The sequence below is a fragment of the Spodoptera frugiperda genome, chromosome 28 (genome assembly GCF_023101765.2).
Source record: "Spodoptera frugiperda isolate SF20-4 chromosome 28, AGI-APGP_CSIRO_Sfru_2.0, whole genome shotgun sequence".
NCBI lineage: Eukaryota > Metazoa > Arthropoda > Insecta > Lepidoptera > Noctuidae > Spodoptera > Spodoptera frugiperda.
Window position 1 is genome coordinate 12,772,706 of NC_064239.1, and position 20,004 is coordinate 12,792,709.

At 33.8% G+C, this 20,004-nt stretch overlaps 2 protein-coding genes across 11 annotated transcripts in view; one reads left to right on the plus strand and one right to left on the minus strand.

Moving 5' to 3' along the window:
• The window catches only part of LOC118265080 (muscle-specific protein 300 kDa), a 193,513-nt gene that overhangs the window by 45,193 nt on the left and 128,316 nt on the right, over positions 1-20,004 (plus strand). The gene's annotated exons all lie outside the window — the stretch shown is intronic.
• LOC118265600 (lactosylceramide 4-alpha-galactosyltransferase) lies at positions 13,529-15,271 on the minus strand. Of its 2 annotated transcripts, XM_035578576.2 has the most exons (4): positions 15,145-15,268; positions 14,367-15,002; positions 14,050-14,174; positions 13,529-13,784 (listed from the first exon to the last, which is right to left on the minus strand). In XM_035578576.2, the coding sequence occupies exons 2-4, from the start codon at positions 14,942-14,944 to the stop codon at positions 13,558-13,560; spliced, it is 930 nt and encodes a 309-aa protein (XP_035434469.2). In that variant the 5' UTR covers positions 14,945-15,002; positions 15,145-15,268; the 3' UTR covers positions 13,529-13,557. The 2 variants fall into 2 exon arrangements, with proteins under 2 accessions (XP_035434469.2, XP_035434468.2); XM_035578575.2 differs by having other exon boundaries at positions 14,367-15,271.

A 20,004-nucleotide genomic window follows, 5' to 3' on the forward strand; every position in this document is an offset into this window, starting at 1 on the left:
GCTAATTGGTATTTATTTTGTTTCATTGAACAATCAGAATGAAGGTAGTGTTAACATTTTTTAAGTGAAAGGTTATTCGTTGCTAAGATTAAGTGCGTAAATTCGTTGGTGATTGCTTACAAGAGCGACTGCTGCGCTGGAGGCATGATCACACATTTGACGATTTTAAACGTTTTTGAGCTGAATAAAATAATTCATCAAGTACCCACGTTATTAATCGATCACACCAAAGATACCAGAAAAAACATAATAAAAAAGTTTAAAATTTATGTACAAATTCAAGAGCCCCAGTTCATAATATTTATTCTTAAGCAGTCTGGTTTTAAAGTCATTAAGTCAGTAGGTATTACTCAATCAATACATGACTACATATTTATTACTGGATAATTTTATTCACTATTTCATAGAAAATGGTCAATAAATAGACATGTTTAAGATCAGTAAATAAGCCGATACTCCTCTATGTGCAGTAGGTAATCCTCGATCTACATCATTTTTATTCCCGGACAATTGAATTCAGTGCTTCCTAGAAAATCGCTAATAAAATAACAGAACAGTCAACTGGCTGACTTCATGACGTCACCTGGCGTGTAATCGTGTATTATAATTGGTGTGATGTCACTCTCACAGTAAATTAACACTGACTTGAATAACAATTGCTTGTTTGCTGAATTTTGTGATAAATGTAATAATACTTTAGGTGTAATGTGTTCTGCACACGAGAATTCGTCATTTTTCTGTTTTTTGCAGTTTATAAAAAAATGTGAGAGTTTGGGGTATTTCATTCGTGCTTGTGATTCTGTGACCTTTTCATAGTTCAAGAGATCGCAAGTTCAATAAACTGTGGAAAACAGACTCTGGAGAAGTTTAAAAAAAATAATGTAATAGTTTCCTAAAACGCCATTCCAATTTATCCCCCAATCCCCGATTCCCCAACAACCCTTAAACACCTCTGGTGTTTTTGGTGTCCACCGGCGGCGGCGACTGCTTGCCAGCATGTGATCCGTAGAAAAACAAAATGTTAGACCAAAAAAACCAGTAGTTAATAGAGGATAATGATAACAAGGAACAGTAAAATACAAAATTAATGTGAATAATGACATTGACGCACTCGAGAGAAGTATTTGTCATACAGTTGAGTGCTTACATACTTATAGAACATTGTTGATATGATAAGCTCCTACTAAATATACTCCTGTTGATTACCGATCACGTGTGTAATTAGTGGTACTTCTTATTACTTAACTGAAGATATTTCCTTAACAGTTCCCAACCTTTTCATAGCCATCAGACCATCACAGATGGGGCCCAGTAGGGCTGATGCCTGATTCGGAGCTGCGAACTACCTAGCGGGCTTACCGGGGCTCCGGCTGGAAAATCAGGAGTAGGGACGGGGTGGTTTTTAGTCAGTAAGAATCTGACACTCCCTCTCGCATTGCCAGTCATGGACGATTTGCCCCGTAAAAAAGGACCATATATTATATCTGCGCAACATTAGGATTTTTTACTGTGGTTCAAATTAAAACATAGATCCACTTAAATGAGAACTTCACACATTTAGATTACCTACCTAAATTAAGATAATGGAACCCAGTAGTTATTCTTAGTCTAGTCAATTTATCTATACCTAATTTAAACTGATACGAGTAGTTAGGTAATGTATGTCTTTTAATTAAGACCCTATCCCCTTAACTGCTTATTGAATGGTTCAACTTGAATTATACTGACCGTATCAAAGTTCTAGCAATTGGACCTTTGACATTGTTTTGTCCTTTTGAATAGGTCTGATGTTTTCTCTTGTGGAAAGCTTAATGTGTAGAATTATTGTAAAAACGTTTTTACTTGGGTTGCAGTGCTGTAGTGCAATTGTTGGGTAGAGGTTCTAGAGTTTGCCAGCTAGTCGTAAATAAAAGTTAATTTAAAATATTAATAGGACCAATTTGTATGTGAATAAATTATAACACCTGTGTGTTATCTTCTCAAGTTGCGAATGCATATAAACAAGACAAGTTAGTTTTATATTTTTAGTATAATTCCAGTGTTTTCTCGAATTTGACCTTGAAATGTCAGACGTGGTTATCATTGTTTTGTATCGAATACTAAAATCAGAAGATTATATTATTTGATTTGTCTATACAAATGTTTTTAATGAAAAATATTTGACTGAATGTTTATTTCTAGTCTAGACGTGTAATACGTACAGGCTTTTAATTCAAAATGTTTTATATTCCCATAATATAAAACAGATACTGTAAGAAATATTTCCTCAATTTGCACCGTAACAAGGAAACATTCTTCAACACCTATTTTAAAAATGTCTCCGTACCAACCTCAAGCCCTCATCAACATTAAATAGACCAGTTACAGCACTAGAGGAGCAGACCACAACATTGCCATCACATTCATTGTCCCATTTAGTTGGCTCGAGATGGACAGTGGACAGGCTGTATCATATGTCGGTAGACCGCAAGCAGTGCATTGGCTCTCGTCGCCATTTTGAACTTGAACACGTCATGTGTTATGACGTTGGTCAACGGATGTAGTGTTAATTGTGTCATATTATGCCATAAAAGTAAGTACTGTTTATGGGTCATTTTTAGAACAGAATTATGTTACGTGGTTTTCATTTGATGAATTTGGGCATAGGTAAATCAATTCTCTGCTTATTTGTATAGAGTTTGTCAATTCTAATATAAAGTTTTACCTGTACTAATATACAACGTGTAACAAAAAGGGGGTATACATATCAATTGCACGGCTTCTAGATAACATAAGAAACGATACGGTAAGGGTTTTTTAAACTCATGTTTTCATTGTACCAAGTTATGATTTTTTCAAATCGCGCCGACGCGTGATTCAAAATTAGGTAGACAGGTACTAGGCGATCAGATTGACAGAAGAAATGTTTCTTAATACTCGCTAGTGATCCCTGTAGTGTTGTGACATGTTTATGTGATTTAAAATCAAGAACCATGCGATACCAAGTATTTGGTAAAAAATTTTTTTTAATCGTATTTTAAGCTGAAACTTCGTGTAGAGACTCTATTCAACCTGTATTCATCAGCGCTTCTTGATGTATATGGGTATTTTGTTACACGTTGTATATATTTAAGAATAAAGTATATAAATAGTAATGTACGATTAGTTGCTCTAGAAACGAAATGTCTGAATCCTAACAATTGATGTTTGAATCTATCTGTCGTTGCCCTTGCGAAGAAGCAACCTATCCAACGTTGCAAAGTTTATCAACTAAAGACATACTAGAACTACAAATATAACAACTAATACGACTTCATAATAAACACAATCATAGACCCAACTTAATTCACAACAACTTATCGTACGTATTATTCCTAGTATTAGCTAGAAAACAAATGACAAACTCGTTCACTAGGCTATGGACACACTCGTGTTAATGAAATGATGTCATCCTCTCGTGATTAACTAACCGCCCGTTATCACACGACCTCCACTATCAAATAACTGGCAAAAATAAAGGTGATCTCGTCTTCGCTTGAAAAATATTATATTTACGTAATGTGAACTGGATTTTGTTTATTTTAAAGTTATAATTTTATACATGAGTAATGACTTGGTGCTTGGTGAAGGTCGTTCAAGTGCGAGGATAGGAAAATGGTGCCTGATTTACAAAAAACAACTTAATAATAAAACGTTGGAATCCAATAAAACCATCTAATACTTAAGACTCTTTGAAGTTACTGTGAAACTCAGTTTCATGCATAAAAGAAAATGCCATTCTCACTGTTCTATACAAACTAATCACATGTAAGTATCCATATTTAGCCATGGCTATAGACTGGCAGGTTATAGCCAGACATCTGCTTGTAACTGTCTATCTAGATAGCCAATAAATACAGTGGCTGACAGGGAAACTACAGACGTTCAGTGTTGTCGATAGAAATCGGCAACAAACTGACTGACCCACTTACTTTGTAGGATGAGAGTAGAAGACCACCCAGGTGGTATAAAGGTGCTGGTTAAATGGTTTGACGTTAACTGGTTATAATGCATAGTAAAGTTCATTTATAATTCATAGTGGTTTAAGCGCATGTCTGGTATAATTTTAATATAAGAAATATTGTATTTTCTAATTTTAGGGTGTTCAAAATCCTTAATCATGTCTTGTGAATGGGTCATTGGTCGTTTTATTAAGCTTTTGACTGCTAATAGAAAACTGTTGAAAGCAAATCATCCGCTAACGTCCCTCGGTCAGCGGTGATCTCCGTGGCGTTTAACGTGTTAATCTTGAATAACATACCCATTTGCCAAGAATGGAGATTATGAAAAGCTCCCTTGAGGAGTCCCATGGATCAGCATTGAACTGTCACTGGCTATGATGATGATATGCAAAGCATGGACTTGCACCTTGTTTCGAAGAATAAAAGATCAAAGACGTCATGTAACATTATGTCACTTGCAGTTGTAAACTTATTCAATACACAAATTCGTTCGTAAGTGTACACCAGTCCCAAAATACATAAACTTGAACCAAATTCGTTTTACTGGCGTAATTTGAATACTACATTAAAATTCATGTCCAGACATTTAGCCGCCCACGCGACCTGTCGTTCTGCCAATATAAATTTATTATTTAGAGCTGACATAGAATAATTTGAGAGTTTATTCTTTAGTTAGCAGTATGGGAATCGATCGGTATTTCACGTGTTTCGGTTAAAATCCTGAAGTTAGATATCGGGTAATTTGAAGGTAAACTGGTGTCTGGCGTAAAATGTGACATGAGTATTTAAAGATAAACGAATGTTACGAATACATTTTGTACTTCTAATTTCTTGATTGAAAATAACCAAATTCTTCAACATAAAAATTCGACTTTAATTTATGCAAAAGTTTGGAATCGCTAATCCGTTTTGAACAAGATTGATGATCAAACAAACGTTTTCTTGAACGCCTTTGACGACCTACTCCATAATATTCGTCCAATTTGGGTCTATTTTCTTATAATATTAAAAAAGTAAATAGGTATTGCGTTAGCTCTAATCAACTAAAAATGGGCATGTCAGTTGTCAACAAAATTACAAGTATTTATCTACCTTTAACTGCTCATTTAGTTTCCTAACTTCATTAAAGCTTGTATGTCATACAGCTAACTAAACCCACAAGTTGGTTACTTGTACATTTTTATGTGTCTTGTCTAATAAGTATCTGCCGTATATAGCCGCAGGCCATATCAATAAAATAGTTGCGTAGCCAGACTTGTGTAGCTTGGTGAAAAAATCGCCATTTTAAAGTACCTTTAGCTACTGCGAGCCTGAGAGTTTAATAAAATATTTATTTCATTCTGTATTGAGTAAAGGATCTTAGTTTTGATCATCGAGTAGTCCTTATTATTGGGTTATTTGAAATGTTGTGTGGTATAATGGAGTCTGGTGTTGTATCTGGTATCTAACAATGGTCAGTAATATTTTCTGAAAATTTTTGAGTATTAGGAGTAAATAAATTCAATGTTCTCTTCTGCCTAGTTGTTCGAGTGGTCGCATGTGCGACTGCCAGGCAAGGGGTCTCGGGTTCGATTCCCGGGTCGTACAAAGAATTATTAGGCATTTTTCGGTTTTTCGAAAATATCGTGAATTGGCTCCTTTTGGCTTCGAAAATATCGTGAATTGATTCCTTTGATTCCCTGAGAGATTTGGTGTCCACAACACCGTCTTTTCGTCCTACAAGGTGATCCACCAACCAATTTAGTTTAAATAAAAACTAATGCAATTAAAATTTAAGTCACATTCTTCATTGATAAGGCGCAGTCGATTGATGCCGATTGGAGTCGATTGCCAGACGACCTCGCCGCGCCCCTGTACTTGTATGAGACAGGTTGCTGGTTCATGGTCTATGGCTACCATCGACCATTTGAAATATGACTCATATAATGCGTGATGCAGACTACATTGTTTAGAACTGGAGGTTGGGTGTCTGGATGGAGATATGAAACTTTAAGTTATAATGAAATTAATGTGTTTTCATTTATAATCATGTGACATTCTTAGATATTTTAAGAAATAAATTGGATTTTTAGATTGTAAAGGAAATTTTGACTAGCAAACTAAACGATTTAATTTTGATTAGGGACACTTGTATAATCTTAAACGGAGTGAATATTATTCATAAGATGAATAGATACAGGAAGGGGGTGAATAGATGTTCTACATTTATTCAACCCCTCTTCTGTTTTACCCTTAAATAAGCTATCAACACAGCACACATTTTTGTAAAAACTGCAACATAGATAATAATTAATAATGAAAAATCTGTTAGCTCTATTCTAATATTAAGATTGAAATATCGACGAACTACTTCACTTACTGTACAAGTGTAGGTACTCTACTCAATCACACAATTACGTACTACAACAACTCGGATTTGATAACAACACTGATAAGTCATTGTTTAATATAATAGTTAATTGGTTACAACAGAATAACACTGACCAACTGAACATATGTAATTAGATACTTGTAGGAATACTTACATTGTTTTTCAAGGAAAGATAGAACTTAGACCGAAATGAATAACTGATCTCAATCTGAAATCTCTGGATTGATCAAGGTTTTCGATAGAAATTCTATACAATAAATTCTGCTCTAATTGTGTCGTAAAAAATGTCATTGTATGAACCTGTTGCTAAACACCAGCGCAAAATCAGCAAAAAATACCAATTAAATCTAAGACAATTACCGTAAAACCCAATTTAAACTCAGCTTTGTAACTTAATACACCAAAAAACCGCAACTTTGTATTTAAATCTAGCCATAAAATAACGCTTAACGCTCAATTTACCATGGCAAGGCTTTTATGCGGTACCATGTCGAACAAATCCCTTTTATCTTCCATAGATCAACTCCCACGCAAGTCTGAATTTATAATGGGCACAGACTACACATGAAGCTCCACAAAACCAGTATAAACGGACTGTCAAATGTGAGGAAAGATCATACAAAGGGAGACCATGGTAAATAGGTCTGTTATAGCTGAACTAAAACCGTGTGTACAAAAACTATTAAAATGAGACTAGACGAGAATCCAAGGTCATGGGTACTATGCAGTTTAACAGCGTGGTCTATTTAACTATATTACATTATAGTTACATGGCTATTTGCCTCACGTTTTTATACAGGAAACTCCGAATTGGAATGGCGCCACCGAAATAATTGATGCCGTTTTGGCTTCTCTTTTGCATAAACTGTGGCTTGATATGATGACTTTTATTCGTGGAATGGCTGTTAAAATTATTTACTTTGTGGTAATTTTGCCCGACTCATCAGTAGAACTTTACTGTAGTAGACTCTTATCTTAATAGTAGTTATTAGTCCTAGTAAATCATAGGATAACATATAGTGGTTAAACAGTTTAATGCAGTCATCATCATCATCATCTTTGATGTTGTCATTATCATCAGCCTATTTCTGAACATAGCTAGTACTTTCATAGAACACCAGAGAGCTCAAGAGCTCTCCGCATTTAACCACAACCAGCCATCTTTCGGATACATAACCAAACTACGAGAATTAAATCTTTTCGTATAAAAATACTAAACTAATTATTAAGAGTCTCAAGTTAATACATATTACACAACGTTTCTCATAGTTAACCTCTTATCAGAGAGTTTAAATGGAGCAAGAATTACTTAGTTTTATTTATAAACAGAACTAAACATGAAGATAATAAGTAACGTGTTTGTTTCGGATTGTTGCCATGGTTACCGAGTTCTAAATTCGGTTGTAGTAGGGCACAAGGTCAGGCTAGTAGCTGGCTATAAATAATTCAGTCCTAAATAATAGAGTATTGACTACGAATTTGGTATTTTATTATTGTATAATTTTCTTGGAAAACTTAGGTGATATAGTATTCTTTGACATAAAGATTATGCTTGTAGATACACTTTTTTGTTATGACTATCTTTATATATATAATTCTTCTGTACGTGTGTATGTCACTGAACTTCTCTTAAAAGACTGGACCGAATTTGATGTAATTTTTTGTGTGTGTACAAGGGGATCTGAGAATGGTTTAGATTCACAATTTTGTCCGCTAGACAATGTTTTTTTAATTATTTTTTAATTTATTAGTAGTTGTTGATTTTGGAATGTTTTATTTTATTTTACACTTTCGGAAAACTTACATTTACATTGGATCCGACAAATTTTTATATTAAAGACGTGTAGACAGGACAACGTCTGTCGGGTCCGCTAGTATATGTATATAATCGAAAGTGTAAGCAGAAGATCCATAAATAGTTTTGATGCGGTATATTTATTCATAAACGACCTCTACATACATTGACACTACAACACACACACACACACACAAGAGGCACAATAATATTGAACAAATATAATAGTTATAAAAAGAATTCATCTATCTTAATTTTAATGCCATTTTTAGCCATTGTAGGAAATATAGACAAGTTGGTTAGCATAATAATTAACGAAGTTATTCTTAAATATATCTGAGAAGAAAATTAGTGTAATTTTAGAATAATTCATAAAGGCAACGTTCAGAAGAAATTTAAATGCACGCATTAAGAAATTCAATGTTATGTACGATTAGTTCCATTACTGATGCAATTTGTAACGCTAATGCCAAGGTTATAGTAACTTTATGAGTGTTATTGTGATGTTTGAGTATTGATCCCTTAAATCTTAATAGTCATATTTGACGATGAACGACCAATTTATCGTTAATTCTCAAAACTGATTTTGCTCATCAATATGTGAAGGCCTGAATATTTAATTTGCAGTTTAATTCTCACTTAGCCAAAGTATCATTGAATTCGAAATAAAATTAGTATACCAGTATTGGTCCTAAAATATGTCCTTGTTTGATAGTCGCATTTATTAACCGTAAATTAAGAATATTTTTTACGTTGGACCCAATGCGTCTGCTTGCGAATTCTCGAATTCATTAATACAAGCGTACTAAAATCATGAATGAATAATAAAATAACTTGCAATGAATACAGTTCACATAAGTAACCACATAAGGTAACAAACACAACTGCATTTCAAGTTATGCATAAACCAATATAAACTGGCCGTTGAAATGTACGGAAAGATGATGCAAAGCGAGACCATGAAAAATTGGTTATGTGTATCATGATGTTTACGTATATTGCATTCAAATGTGTCATCGTGTGGCTGCATTTCTTTCATAAATGTAATGTTTATCTACTTTAGTTTTATATATTTTTTCCTCCTGTGCTGGAGGTGACCTCACCGTGTTTGCGTAACCAACCGGTCAAACGCTTTGCGATGATCTAATGACATTTTATACGATTTCTTGAGCTATATTTCAAAATATTTTATGGTCCTGCATATATTATAAGGCAAATTACAATGATTTTTTTGCAATGATTTGTTAAAAGCTGTTGAGGATGGTTGGAGAATTGATATCGTGTTAGGTATATTTAGTATTAAGGAAAAATATTTCAATATTTCAAGGGAAAAAACGAAAATGAATGACATACATTTACACCATTTTTTCCCTGATGTGTTAACTGATGGTTATAATAGCGAGCACGTATTCAGATATCACAAAAGATCGAACAAGACATCTCGCGCAATGACGTCGCATTTGCAACAAATTCACCATTGAGTAATAAAGAAACAATGCTTTTCTCTATGCGAATCTACATCTTGGGACTAGCACCTAGCTTCACTGACGAATTGACTGATATACGTTTCAAAAGTCCCTTAAGACCCCGGGTTCATTAAAATTTGTCCGTTGCGCTGCGCTGCGTCGTTGTACCATCTTTTTCCATAATAAATATTTTTTATGATGTTGTTGCATTGTTTCGTTGCGACGATGCAATGCAATGGACAAGAGCACTTAGACGTATTTGACAAAAAGTAATATATTTTCTAAACTATGTTCTCACTAAAAATAAAAACAAAACATTTGTTGAACGCTTTGAAGATGGATTTTTAAAGTTGGTTATCTAGCCGCGGCCTCTTTACGATCATTATGTTTTTACTACCGGCGCTAGTATAATACAGCAAGCATTAACCTGTAGTTATATTGGTGCTCATTACTCGGACACTTTAAATAACTTTGTTTACAACTTTTAAGAAAATATTGAAGTTTTACTGTTTTTAAATTTACATTGTATAGTGACATGTTAGTTATTTTCTTTATGGATACGAAGGATAATAAGGCATGCTGATTAGCTTGCTGGCTAGTAATAATCAGAAATTGGCGTCAATCCTAGACTAGACTTTTACTAAAATTAGGATACATTGAGATCTCTAAAATGACCTAATAGTCAAAACAGGATACCTATTTCAAACCTTAGTCTTGCATCTTGAACGCTAACTTGTAAATTTCTGAACCAATTTCATAGTATCACTGATAGCCTTAAGAAGTCTAGACTAAAAGTATTAATTAATATCTCAGAATACAAATTCCATACATACGTATGTAACTCCTAATAAAATAGTGAGCCATTAAACTGCACTTATAAGCATAAAACCAATCATTTCTAAGTCTGAACAAGAAAAACCTGATTTAGATAAAACCCAACCATTCTAGAAATAGCTTTAAGGCTAATCTCTGGTCCAGTATCAATACTATTGCGTGCACCTATGTAGAGCCTTAAAATATACTAAGGATCAGTCTCTTTAGGCAATAGGCAACTTTATCATGAAGTGGTAAAGTTGGTTTTACCGTGGTGTTAAAATTTCGACCTTAAAAGTCCAGACGCGTTGTTGGAATTCAAAATGGAAGATAAAAGAGGAATGTATGGGTATCTCTGCGCTTGCGCAGCGTGCATAATGTTGAGGATAAAGGCGCTATTTTTACTGCTTTTTGGTGTAATGTAATGTTAATTAGTTGTTACGTGAGCACTGTGTTGATAACAGAAATGCACTGAATGAAATTATTGCGGAAAATATGTAACTACCAATGAAGTATTTGAATTTATTAATTAATTAAAGAAGCATTTAATAATGTAGATGTATCAATAATATTAGAGATAAATTTAATATAAAACGAATTCTATGCAAATTCACATGTACGTCAGTTACATTTAAAACCGATTCCTACAGAAATGGCCTTAAAATAAATATGTCGTGTTTTTACTGGTTTTAGGTTTCTACCTATGCTAATAGTAATTTTGATTTGTTAAGTGTTCGAGGAATCTCGAACAGGTATGCTAAATTATGAGAAGGAACGGAAATGTTTTTAACATTTGTTCGTTTTGCACGACTTTGCATTAGAACATACTTATTCACCCATACTTACATAGCCGTCTACATATAAAATAGGTTATTTTAATAGTCAAACATTATTCTTCTTCTATTTTTATTATTTTCTGAATGCTAATCGGTATTTCTAGTCACGGATTTGCGGATTTTATTGTAGGTGTGTGATGTGCCACTACAATCTGAGGTTTTACCTTTTAGGTATTTTATTTTGTTTCTGGAATTCTCGATCGATTAGGATGTAGCTCTGGTTTTTTTTTGAGGTGGTAATATCATTCATTGTCTTCTCTCGACAGGATCGCCCTGGCAAGAGGGAGTGCAGACTCTTCCTGACTAAAAACCACCCCGTTCCTACTCCGGCTTTTCGAGCCGGAGTCCGCCGATAAACCCGCTATGTTGTCCGCAGCTCAGGAACTCTGGCATGGTTACACTTGAATCTTAGATTTTGAAAATGGCAATACCTACATATTTATGCAGTGGCCTAGTCAAGGCGTCTTGTGTCGGTATCAAATACATACGGACAATGTTAATGCATTACGTAAATGTCCACCTACCTTGATGACCTCATGGTATCTGTCATTCAATGTCTTTCAACAGAAATTAGACTTTATTGTATCAGCACCACAGTTTACATTCAATCAAGCAGGTTTGGAAGCAGACTTGAATTTCGTATTGAAAATTTGCAACATGGCGAATTGATTTGATTAGCTTTATTAGACGTGTTTGGTATTTTTGTACTCGGAATGTACCTACCTATTGTTCTTTAAGATAAAATTGTAGATTCTCCCCACAGACAACTGGTCACACGAGACGAATAAAGTGATTTTAAAACCTCATGTTTCGTAAATTCTCTGTAAGAGTGGAAATGGAAGGTTCCATCATTTTACTGTGATAAATTAACTGGCAAAAATGGATGGAATTTTAAAGACGTCTGATAATAGACAATAGCGAAAGAGTATGCACCGACTTCAAGTAACTTGAGATAAGGACAAGGATGTTTCTGATTATAATTATTAAAATGAAACCCACAATGTATTCATAAACATAGCTAAGCTTCATGAAATAACAAGCTTTATACTATGTTATGTAAGAGAACTTTTGCATATCAAATTACCAATTAATGTATAGGTATTAATCTCCTTAATATCGTGATAGTATATTAAAACTAATATTAGATGGTAAATAGATGTTATCACCTACAGATAAACAATGTCATATAGATATGAAAATAAGAACCGGATAATTTGCACGACCTTTCCAAATGTAGATACCGATTTAACTGTTTTATCTGTCTGCAAATCTGATCTTTGTTTTTGATAAAATGCAAATAAATACCTAAATTGGTTTGTTTGTTTGTTTGTCTCAATTGAAATGTCAACAAGTTACGAAATCAAACAATCTTATAATTATTGGAGCATTTTTATCTTTTTTGCCTTTGTGAAGATTTTTTGTTTTCTCGTTGGTCTAGTACCGTATGTATTGTATTGATTACTAAATATTAAGGAACTTTGAGGTCGGTCTATCAAAGTATTATTATATGTTTCGATTTCAAAATTGGTAATAGTAACATCGAGTTCGGATAATATCCCATAATAGCAATAATAAAATTACCTATATATTAATAAATAAATAAATATTTAAAATTACCCAGCAGAGATACACATAGGTGGCATAATTATTTGGTAAAGTAAATATCAAGAATGGTCTTCAAAATATTCCTAATTAGGAAATTAATCCTCATTTCCTTAGTTAACAACTACCTAACTTGTACATATCTATATATAGATCATAATAAATTAATAATATATTAATTTTAAAAGGATTGTTTATTAATAAAATGAAATAAAAAAGATGGCGCAATGACGTCAACGGTACAGAAAATAAATTATCATTTTCCTCACTATTAAAGTAAAAATAGGTAATTTTATAATTTACGTATCAATATCCATATTTGTTTTAATACCTTTTTTATAATTTCCAAAATTCGTCCCCTAAGGGGATAAAAATTTGTGTGGAAGAATTCTTTAATAGAATTGACTGAAGATTTGAGAATTTATTTACTTCTTATGCAGTGAGTGAGGCGGCAAAGCGATTATGTGGTCCGATAATTCTGCCTAGATTATCGGTAACATAAAAATTAAATGGAATACTTACATAAAACTAAATCGAATACATAAAATATTTAAATCGATACCAAATAAATTGAAAGTAAATATATCTGAATTCTAATAATATTATTATAATACACGGACGAAGTCGTGAGCAAAGGCTAGTGAATAGGTGTAACAGAAAAATCATTAATCTTTTAAAATGTAATTTGACCTGTTTATGTCCCAAATTCATCTCCATACATCTCATAAATTAGAGGGCAAAGTTTCTGCGCCATTTTGTCATAAGGGGAATCCTTTTCTATCGTCGTATTGTAAGTTATTTTGTTCCATAAATGATGAGTGTACGCATTTGTCACGTTCCTCAGCGTTCCAGCTTTGAAATACTCGTTATTTCTGGTATAGTAGAGTGGGTAAAAATATTCTGGACCATACACTTCGAGACCTGAAAAAAGTAATAATATGGAATTAGGGACAAACGAGCAGATGGTATGCGATCAGTGTCGCCTAAGGACATCTGCAACAATACCGTCTCGACCTTCTAAGGGGCTAGTATGTACGCTCTTTCCATGAAGGTCCGAAGAAAACATGATTCCAATCCATGGCTCATAATATTAGTTCTGATTACTAAATCAAAGTACCTAATACCATTTCTAATATTGGAAATGGGAAAAGATTTAGAGATTTAATTTAGAAATTGATAGATTTACCTTGACATGTGTTGGCAGACCATTCGTTCGGATCGGATTTATTGCACATCTGGTATAGCACTCTCGTCATCGCGCCTGGACCATTATGTATGAAAAGATCAGGCCTATACGTCGATTTCACTTCACTGAAAATATACATAACTAGGTGTTGACGTTGTGAAAATAATTTGGTCATAAGGAGCCGCTTCCAAGTGGAAATCATTGTCAGCGTTAGTGGATTTATCATTCATCCCGTGGCCTATGACTGATATGTTGGTAAAAACTATTATTTTAGAGAAATATAAAATAAGTCTTATTGAAACTATGATAATGCTTACTTTACTATAGCATTCGCGAGTCGTCTTCCGAGGTGGTCCATAGAAATGGCCACAGCTGCTGCGTTCACGAGCCTGTTGTCTTCCTTCGCTACCCAATTGTGACCGAGCGGTGTCAGAGATCTCACGACCATCATGTCTGTGTCCAGATACACTCCCCCCCACTTGTACAGGGTCAAATATCTGAGGATATCTGATGTGTGTTCTATGCGCCATTTGCTCTCTTTGAATTCCTCACTTGCAACTAAGGCGTCCAAAGGGGTATTGTTTGCATATTCCTCTATGTGCACTCTTGCAAAATTTATATTTGGTAGGAGCCGTAATTTAGCAATGCAACTTCTTTGATACACCAGCTTCGTAATGGGTCCACTGAACAGAACATAAATTTGTCTCCTTGGATGTGCCCTCGCCGCAGACTCGATGGAGCACGCCTGACGAGAGTTTAAGCCTCCTCGACATGATGTTTCGTGAAAGAATATCGAATTGAACTTTGGCGAAAAGTTGGAACCTTCAGCCCATGGAAGCACGTCTCCTTCATCATCGTAATGACAGGACAAATTGTTAGATCGTGCAGAATGCATAATGTACGGTGGCCCAACGGATACATCTCTTAAATTGACGTAATAAACAGTGACACCACTAAAAGCAATAAAAAATATTAAAAAGATTACATTTTTTCGTAAATAACATTTTTGTTTTTGTGTCTTTAGCGAGTACATAACTATGCACTGTTTTTATTGTTATGTTACAGTAAAGCAAAAAGCGAATCATTTAAACGAACACTTTATCGACTTATGATAATAATCTACAACGCGGCTGTTTAGTTGTAACATGATATTTCAATACAGATTGTAACAATTTTGAAAACACACACATTCGATGGTTAATGTAGTAAATATCTGTTCCGTTATAGAAAACGAGCGTTTTATATAGTTTCCGCGTACTTCCTAAGTCACAAGCGATTTTCCAATTCATTTGTAATTAATGAATTCCAAAAAATACTAGACCTAACCAGAAAGAGCACATTTTGAGCATTGTATCACAACTTCCACCAAACTGTTCATTCTAATTAGTAGCGTCTTCTGCCTTGGGCTCACCCAACGCAGAAGACTTGCCTCAGCAAGAGGTAATATAAGACTCTTATTGATAAAAAATCGCCCCGTTCCTACTCCTGCTTCGAGCCAGAGTAACTGCAAGGTCTTTCGCAGGCTCAGCAATACCTATTTACTTACGAACCTAATATAACAAACAGAATATATTAGGGTGCAGATTTGAAACCTTGACAGAACTCGGGAGCATGTCACGGAAGTAAAAAATTTTCAATTTAAAATAAGGTTTCTGGCCAATAGTTAAAAACACAGCTATAATAAATTATTTAAGTTTGGCCGTCTTTCAGAATAATCCGTCACCAATAAACAGAATCGCCCAACATGTCACGCACACAGCCGTACACGCAAGACGTCGCGCGAGTAGGCAGTTAGAAAGCGAAAAAAAAAATCTTCAACATACATTAATGATTTGATTGTTAACACATTTTCAATAATCTTAGAGTGCAGAAACAATCAATGAAAGTAGTACTCGTATCTTCAAAGAAAACGTAGGTATCAGCTGATTCATAACACTACGTACCTAATGATTTACTTATTACGTTTTATTGCAATCCTGCTGGATACTAATAATTTAAAACAATATTACCTACTAACTAAATCAACAAACACATTGTACGTAGGTAAGTTCAACCCAAAGTTTTATTCGTGTTTTAAATCGAATGATGTAAAATTTTGTTTCCTATTTGAATAAAATCGTTACTATTAACCATTAATTAGTAACTGACCATAAGTTTACTTATTATTCTGTGCCATAGGTACGGTATTTATCAGTTGATTCATAATAGCTAATAAATTATGTTGTATTAATTAAATTTTATTGGCATCCTGCCGAATACGTAAAACAAACAATTTCAAACTTAGAATCGTAAGATCTGGATAATAAACGCACATAGGTAAGTATAATTATTTTTCCATTTCATCATAGCTCATGACTTGAACCTCACCAGGTTGGCTATAGGCACATGTAAAGTGAATATCAGTGCACGACTAGAAAATAATGTATGGACATTATCATATACAACATAGCTCTATTTATGTAGTTGTACACCCTACATGAAACAATTTAAAACGGTCACGTGGTTATGTTTCATACATTCTGTTTCCCGATCTTCCGCTATAACGACACGTCTCATATCTTTCTTTAGTATTTAACGTCACTTTCAACTATAATGTACCGTACCTACATAGATAGATAATATATTATTATCTCTATTAGGTTTTAGGTATTTCTCCGTGTGTGATCTCCATGTTTCTCCATTTAATTGTGTGAGAAATCGCGTTCTCTAGGAATGTGTACCTTAATTCTGGATAACTGTAAATCGCGGAAAATGAGGAAATTGTGAGAAAGATCACGAGATGATTGTTTCTAACATTCCGTCAGGAACCGTCCGATTTGACTAGAATACCCCGTATCCCAAACTATTACAGATTATGATTTTATTGTATCTCTAGCATGGCTTGAAACTAGTCGAGTTCCTCGTCAAAACACTACGTGAGTAAGCCGATAACATAATAATTAATTTATTACAGATTAGTCTACAGCTGTTTGTAGCTGACACGAATTTGTATGATAGTATCTTCGCAAAGTAAATGTGTGGTCACCGCTACAGCGAACAATGGCACGATAAAATATACTCAAAACGATGTTTTGTCTGTATCAGTTCTAAGAAACTAAACTTGTTTGGATTACAACAGTTCGGAATCTAATATATTGCGGTATATTTAGATTTGTATACCAAATAGTTTCAAAATGGTATTCAGGGCCTTATCTATCCTTACGGAAATATTCATTATAATCAAAATCTAAAAAAAGTGACTAGGTTTTTAAGATACATATGTAGCTTATTTTTTAAACATATTCATTTTCTTTTTTTATAGTCCGTAAACAGTTAAACTAGTAAACGTAATCAAAAGGGCCGATTTTACAACGCCAAATAAATATCGGTGAAATAACTTTGAATTTACTGTCAAATGTCATTTTTTATTTTACAATTTAAAATGATCTGATTGAAAAATCAGCCCTTGATGTGATGTAGTACCTAACATTATGTACTACGTCAAGATAGAGTATTGTTACATTGTATGGTAAATAGTGGTAGAGGAGTTGTAATAACTGTACTTTTCTTCATATTATATTGTTATAGTTGTATTGTTGTGGTAGTGAGCAGTAAAGTCACGTGCTAAAAGTCACACTATTCGCATTGAAATTGTGGGTTTTTTTCTTATTTGCATACAATGAGGAGGGATTTAGTAATAGTTAACATTTAGGTAATTCTTGTTGTTGCTTAGGTCATGATTTTGTTCGTGTGGAAAAACTTGATTTATATATTTCATCATTTCATCTGTGATAACTTTTCGCTTTGGTTTCGCTCACGTGGTCAAAGAGAAAAATATAGCCTTTATCACTATCCAGCGTCTTTTATCACTATCTACAGATATGCACAAAATCATAGCATAACCAAGACCATGCTTAAAATTATCACATTACATAGCCAAAAACATACAAACAAAATCACAAAAAACAAGTTGTAAAAAATATACCTAACCAATTTACAAAATTAGCATATAAAACCAATAAAGTATAAACTAAAGTGATACCAACCATTGGTATGTACTTTAATTATGTCGAGTATGATCAAGGTGAAGCCTCTGGTGGCCAGACAGTAACCACTAACCCAATTTTTAGGCCAGCCACATAATCTTTAGACAAGGTTGAAATAATTTGTAGACAACGAAATTTACACCAGAATGGGTAATATTATGTTCACAATTACCGTAAGATTAAGTTTCTTGTTCGTCTATATACGAGTAAAAACCACTATAAAACCTATACCGAAACAAACATAAATACCGGTATTAATACGAATTTTAAGAAATTATTTCATAACGCTCCTATATACTTATACATAAGAACATACCAGCATCTTTCTATGACCAGTTATTTCGTCTCTGCGTTGTCTATTACTCACTGAATCACCAACGAAGCTTATAAGACAACAAAATCAATTATAAGAATTAACTGCCACGCTCAAAGACTACTTATACTATTGCCTAGTAACAATTTTAATCTGAAAACGATTGCTAAGGACGGAGTTCAGTAACCATCAAATGACACTGAGTACGGCGGTAAAACAAATCGTTGACATCTTCTTTCAACACCTCAAGACTCTATAGAATGGCTAATGACTAATGATTCGAATTGACGAGAGAGAGATCGCCGAAGCAGCCAATTAATTTAAAGGTTAGATTCAATTCTACTGAAACTCCACTTGAGATCTTCTGAGAACAATCTTACAAACGTAAAGGTGATAGAGGGAATGCAGGAGCGGGAATTGTTATTATTAGAGTTCTAAGAGAAATTAACAGATATAATGACATAGGTTTTTAAACTGACATGGTCACTAGTAATATCATTAGAACTTAAAACGGAAAGAGTTCATCCGTGATCATGGCGCTTGCAACAGTGCTGAAATATCGGAAACTCACAAAAACTAATAAACATGGTAAATATCCCGTTTTAAGTTCTAATGACATCAATGTATGTAAGAAGGGATATAAGGACATGGTCATATAGCGACCAGATTAGCGATATATTAAAGAAATATAAAAGTACCCCTAACCGTGTGTAATTTTAATTTTGTTTGATTATGAGACAGAGAAGGACAGATCCTGAAATGAATCTACTTATTCAATTATTGACCACAAATTAAATAGGTAGTACTTGTAGTAACCAATCGATCTGATCAATGGGAATAAGTCAAGATTTATCTAGCACTAAATTAAACAGTCCCTACAACATTTCTTAACCACTACAGTACAACTAAAACTTAATTAAGGTTTAACTCTCTAAAGCTCTAAGATTGGTTTAAGCGAGATAGCAACCAAATGTCACAATAGAAAGTCGGAACAAAGCGAGCTAGATACCGAGCGAGTTTCTCCTAGCTTTTATATTTGTAGGCTGTCAATCATTGATCTCTACATTGTGCCTAATGATCCTCTTCATGCTTAGTTTTGGGAGAGCGGAGATACCTATAAGCTCTCCTCTGTCTATTGTTAAAAATTACCTCGAAATTTGTCTCTAGAAATCCATGTATCTATGCTCTGAAGTTTTAAAAAATTGGTTCAGCAGTTTTTCTGTTATAGCATAACAAACACATTTCTATTTTACATCTAGTAAGGGTTTTTAGGTTGTGTGGGTTGGCAATATTAATCTTTTAAGCAATAGATTACAATGCTCAGAAAAGTCCAGGCTTTCTGGATTATTGTAAATGTGGTATTACCGCTTTTATGCTAGTATAAATAAGCTTGTGCCTTAGTATTGAACTTTTAGTTACCTATATATAAAATAGGTGTCCTATATTCCAAAACAATCATTAAGGAAATACAAATAAATCGTTTACCTAAACGCAACGCAAAACCTGTTATTTCCTTATATTAAATTATTTATTAATTTAATTATAATACTAACTTATAAATCATTTTTTTTCTGTTACAATAATATAATTTGCGTCGTGAACGCTGTTTTAAGTGTT

Bases quoted from the DNA above. Each gene is read 5' to 3' on its own strand.
- LOC118265600 (XM_035578575.2), bottom strand. From the start codon at position 15,082: ATGTACTCGCTAAAGACACAAAAACAAAAATGTTATTTACGAAAAAAT. The intron at 14,175-14,366 runs GTAAGCATTATC...GTATATTTTCAG, and splicing joins CTCGCGAATGCTATAGTAAA to TGAAGTGAAATCGACGTATA. The intron at 13,785-14,049 runs GTAAATCTATCA...TACTTTTTTCAG, and splicing joins GTCTGCCAACACATGTCAAG to GTCTCGAAGTGTATGGTCCA.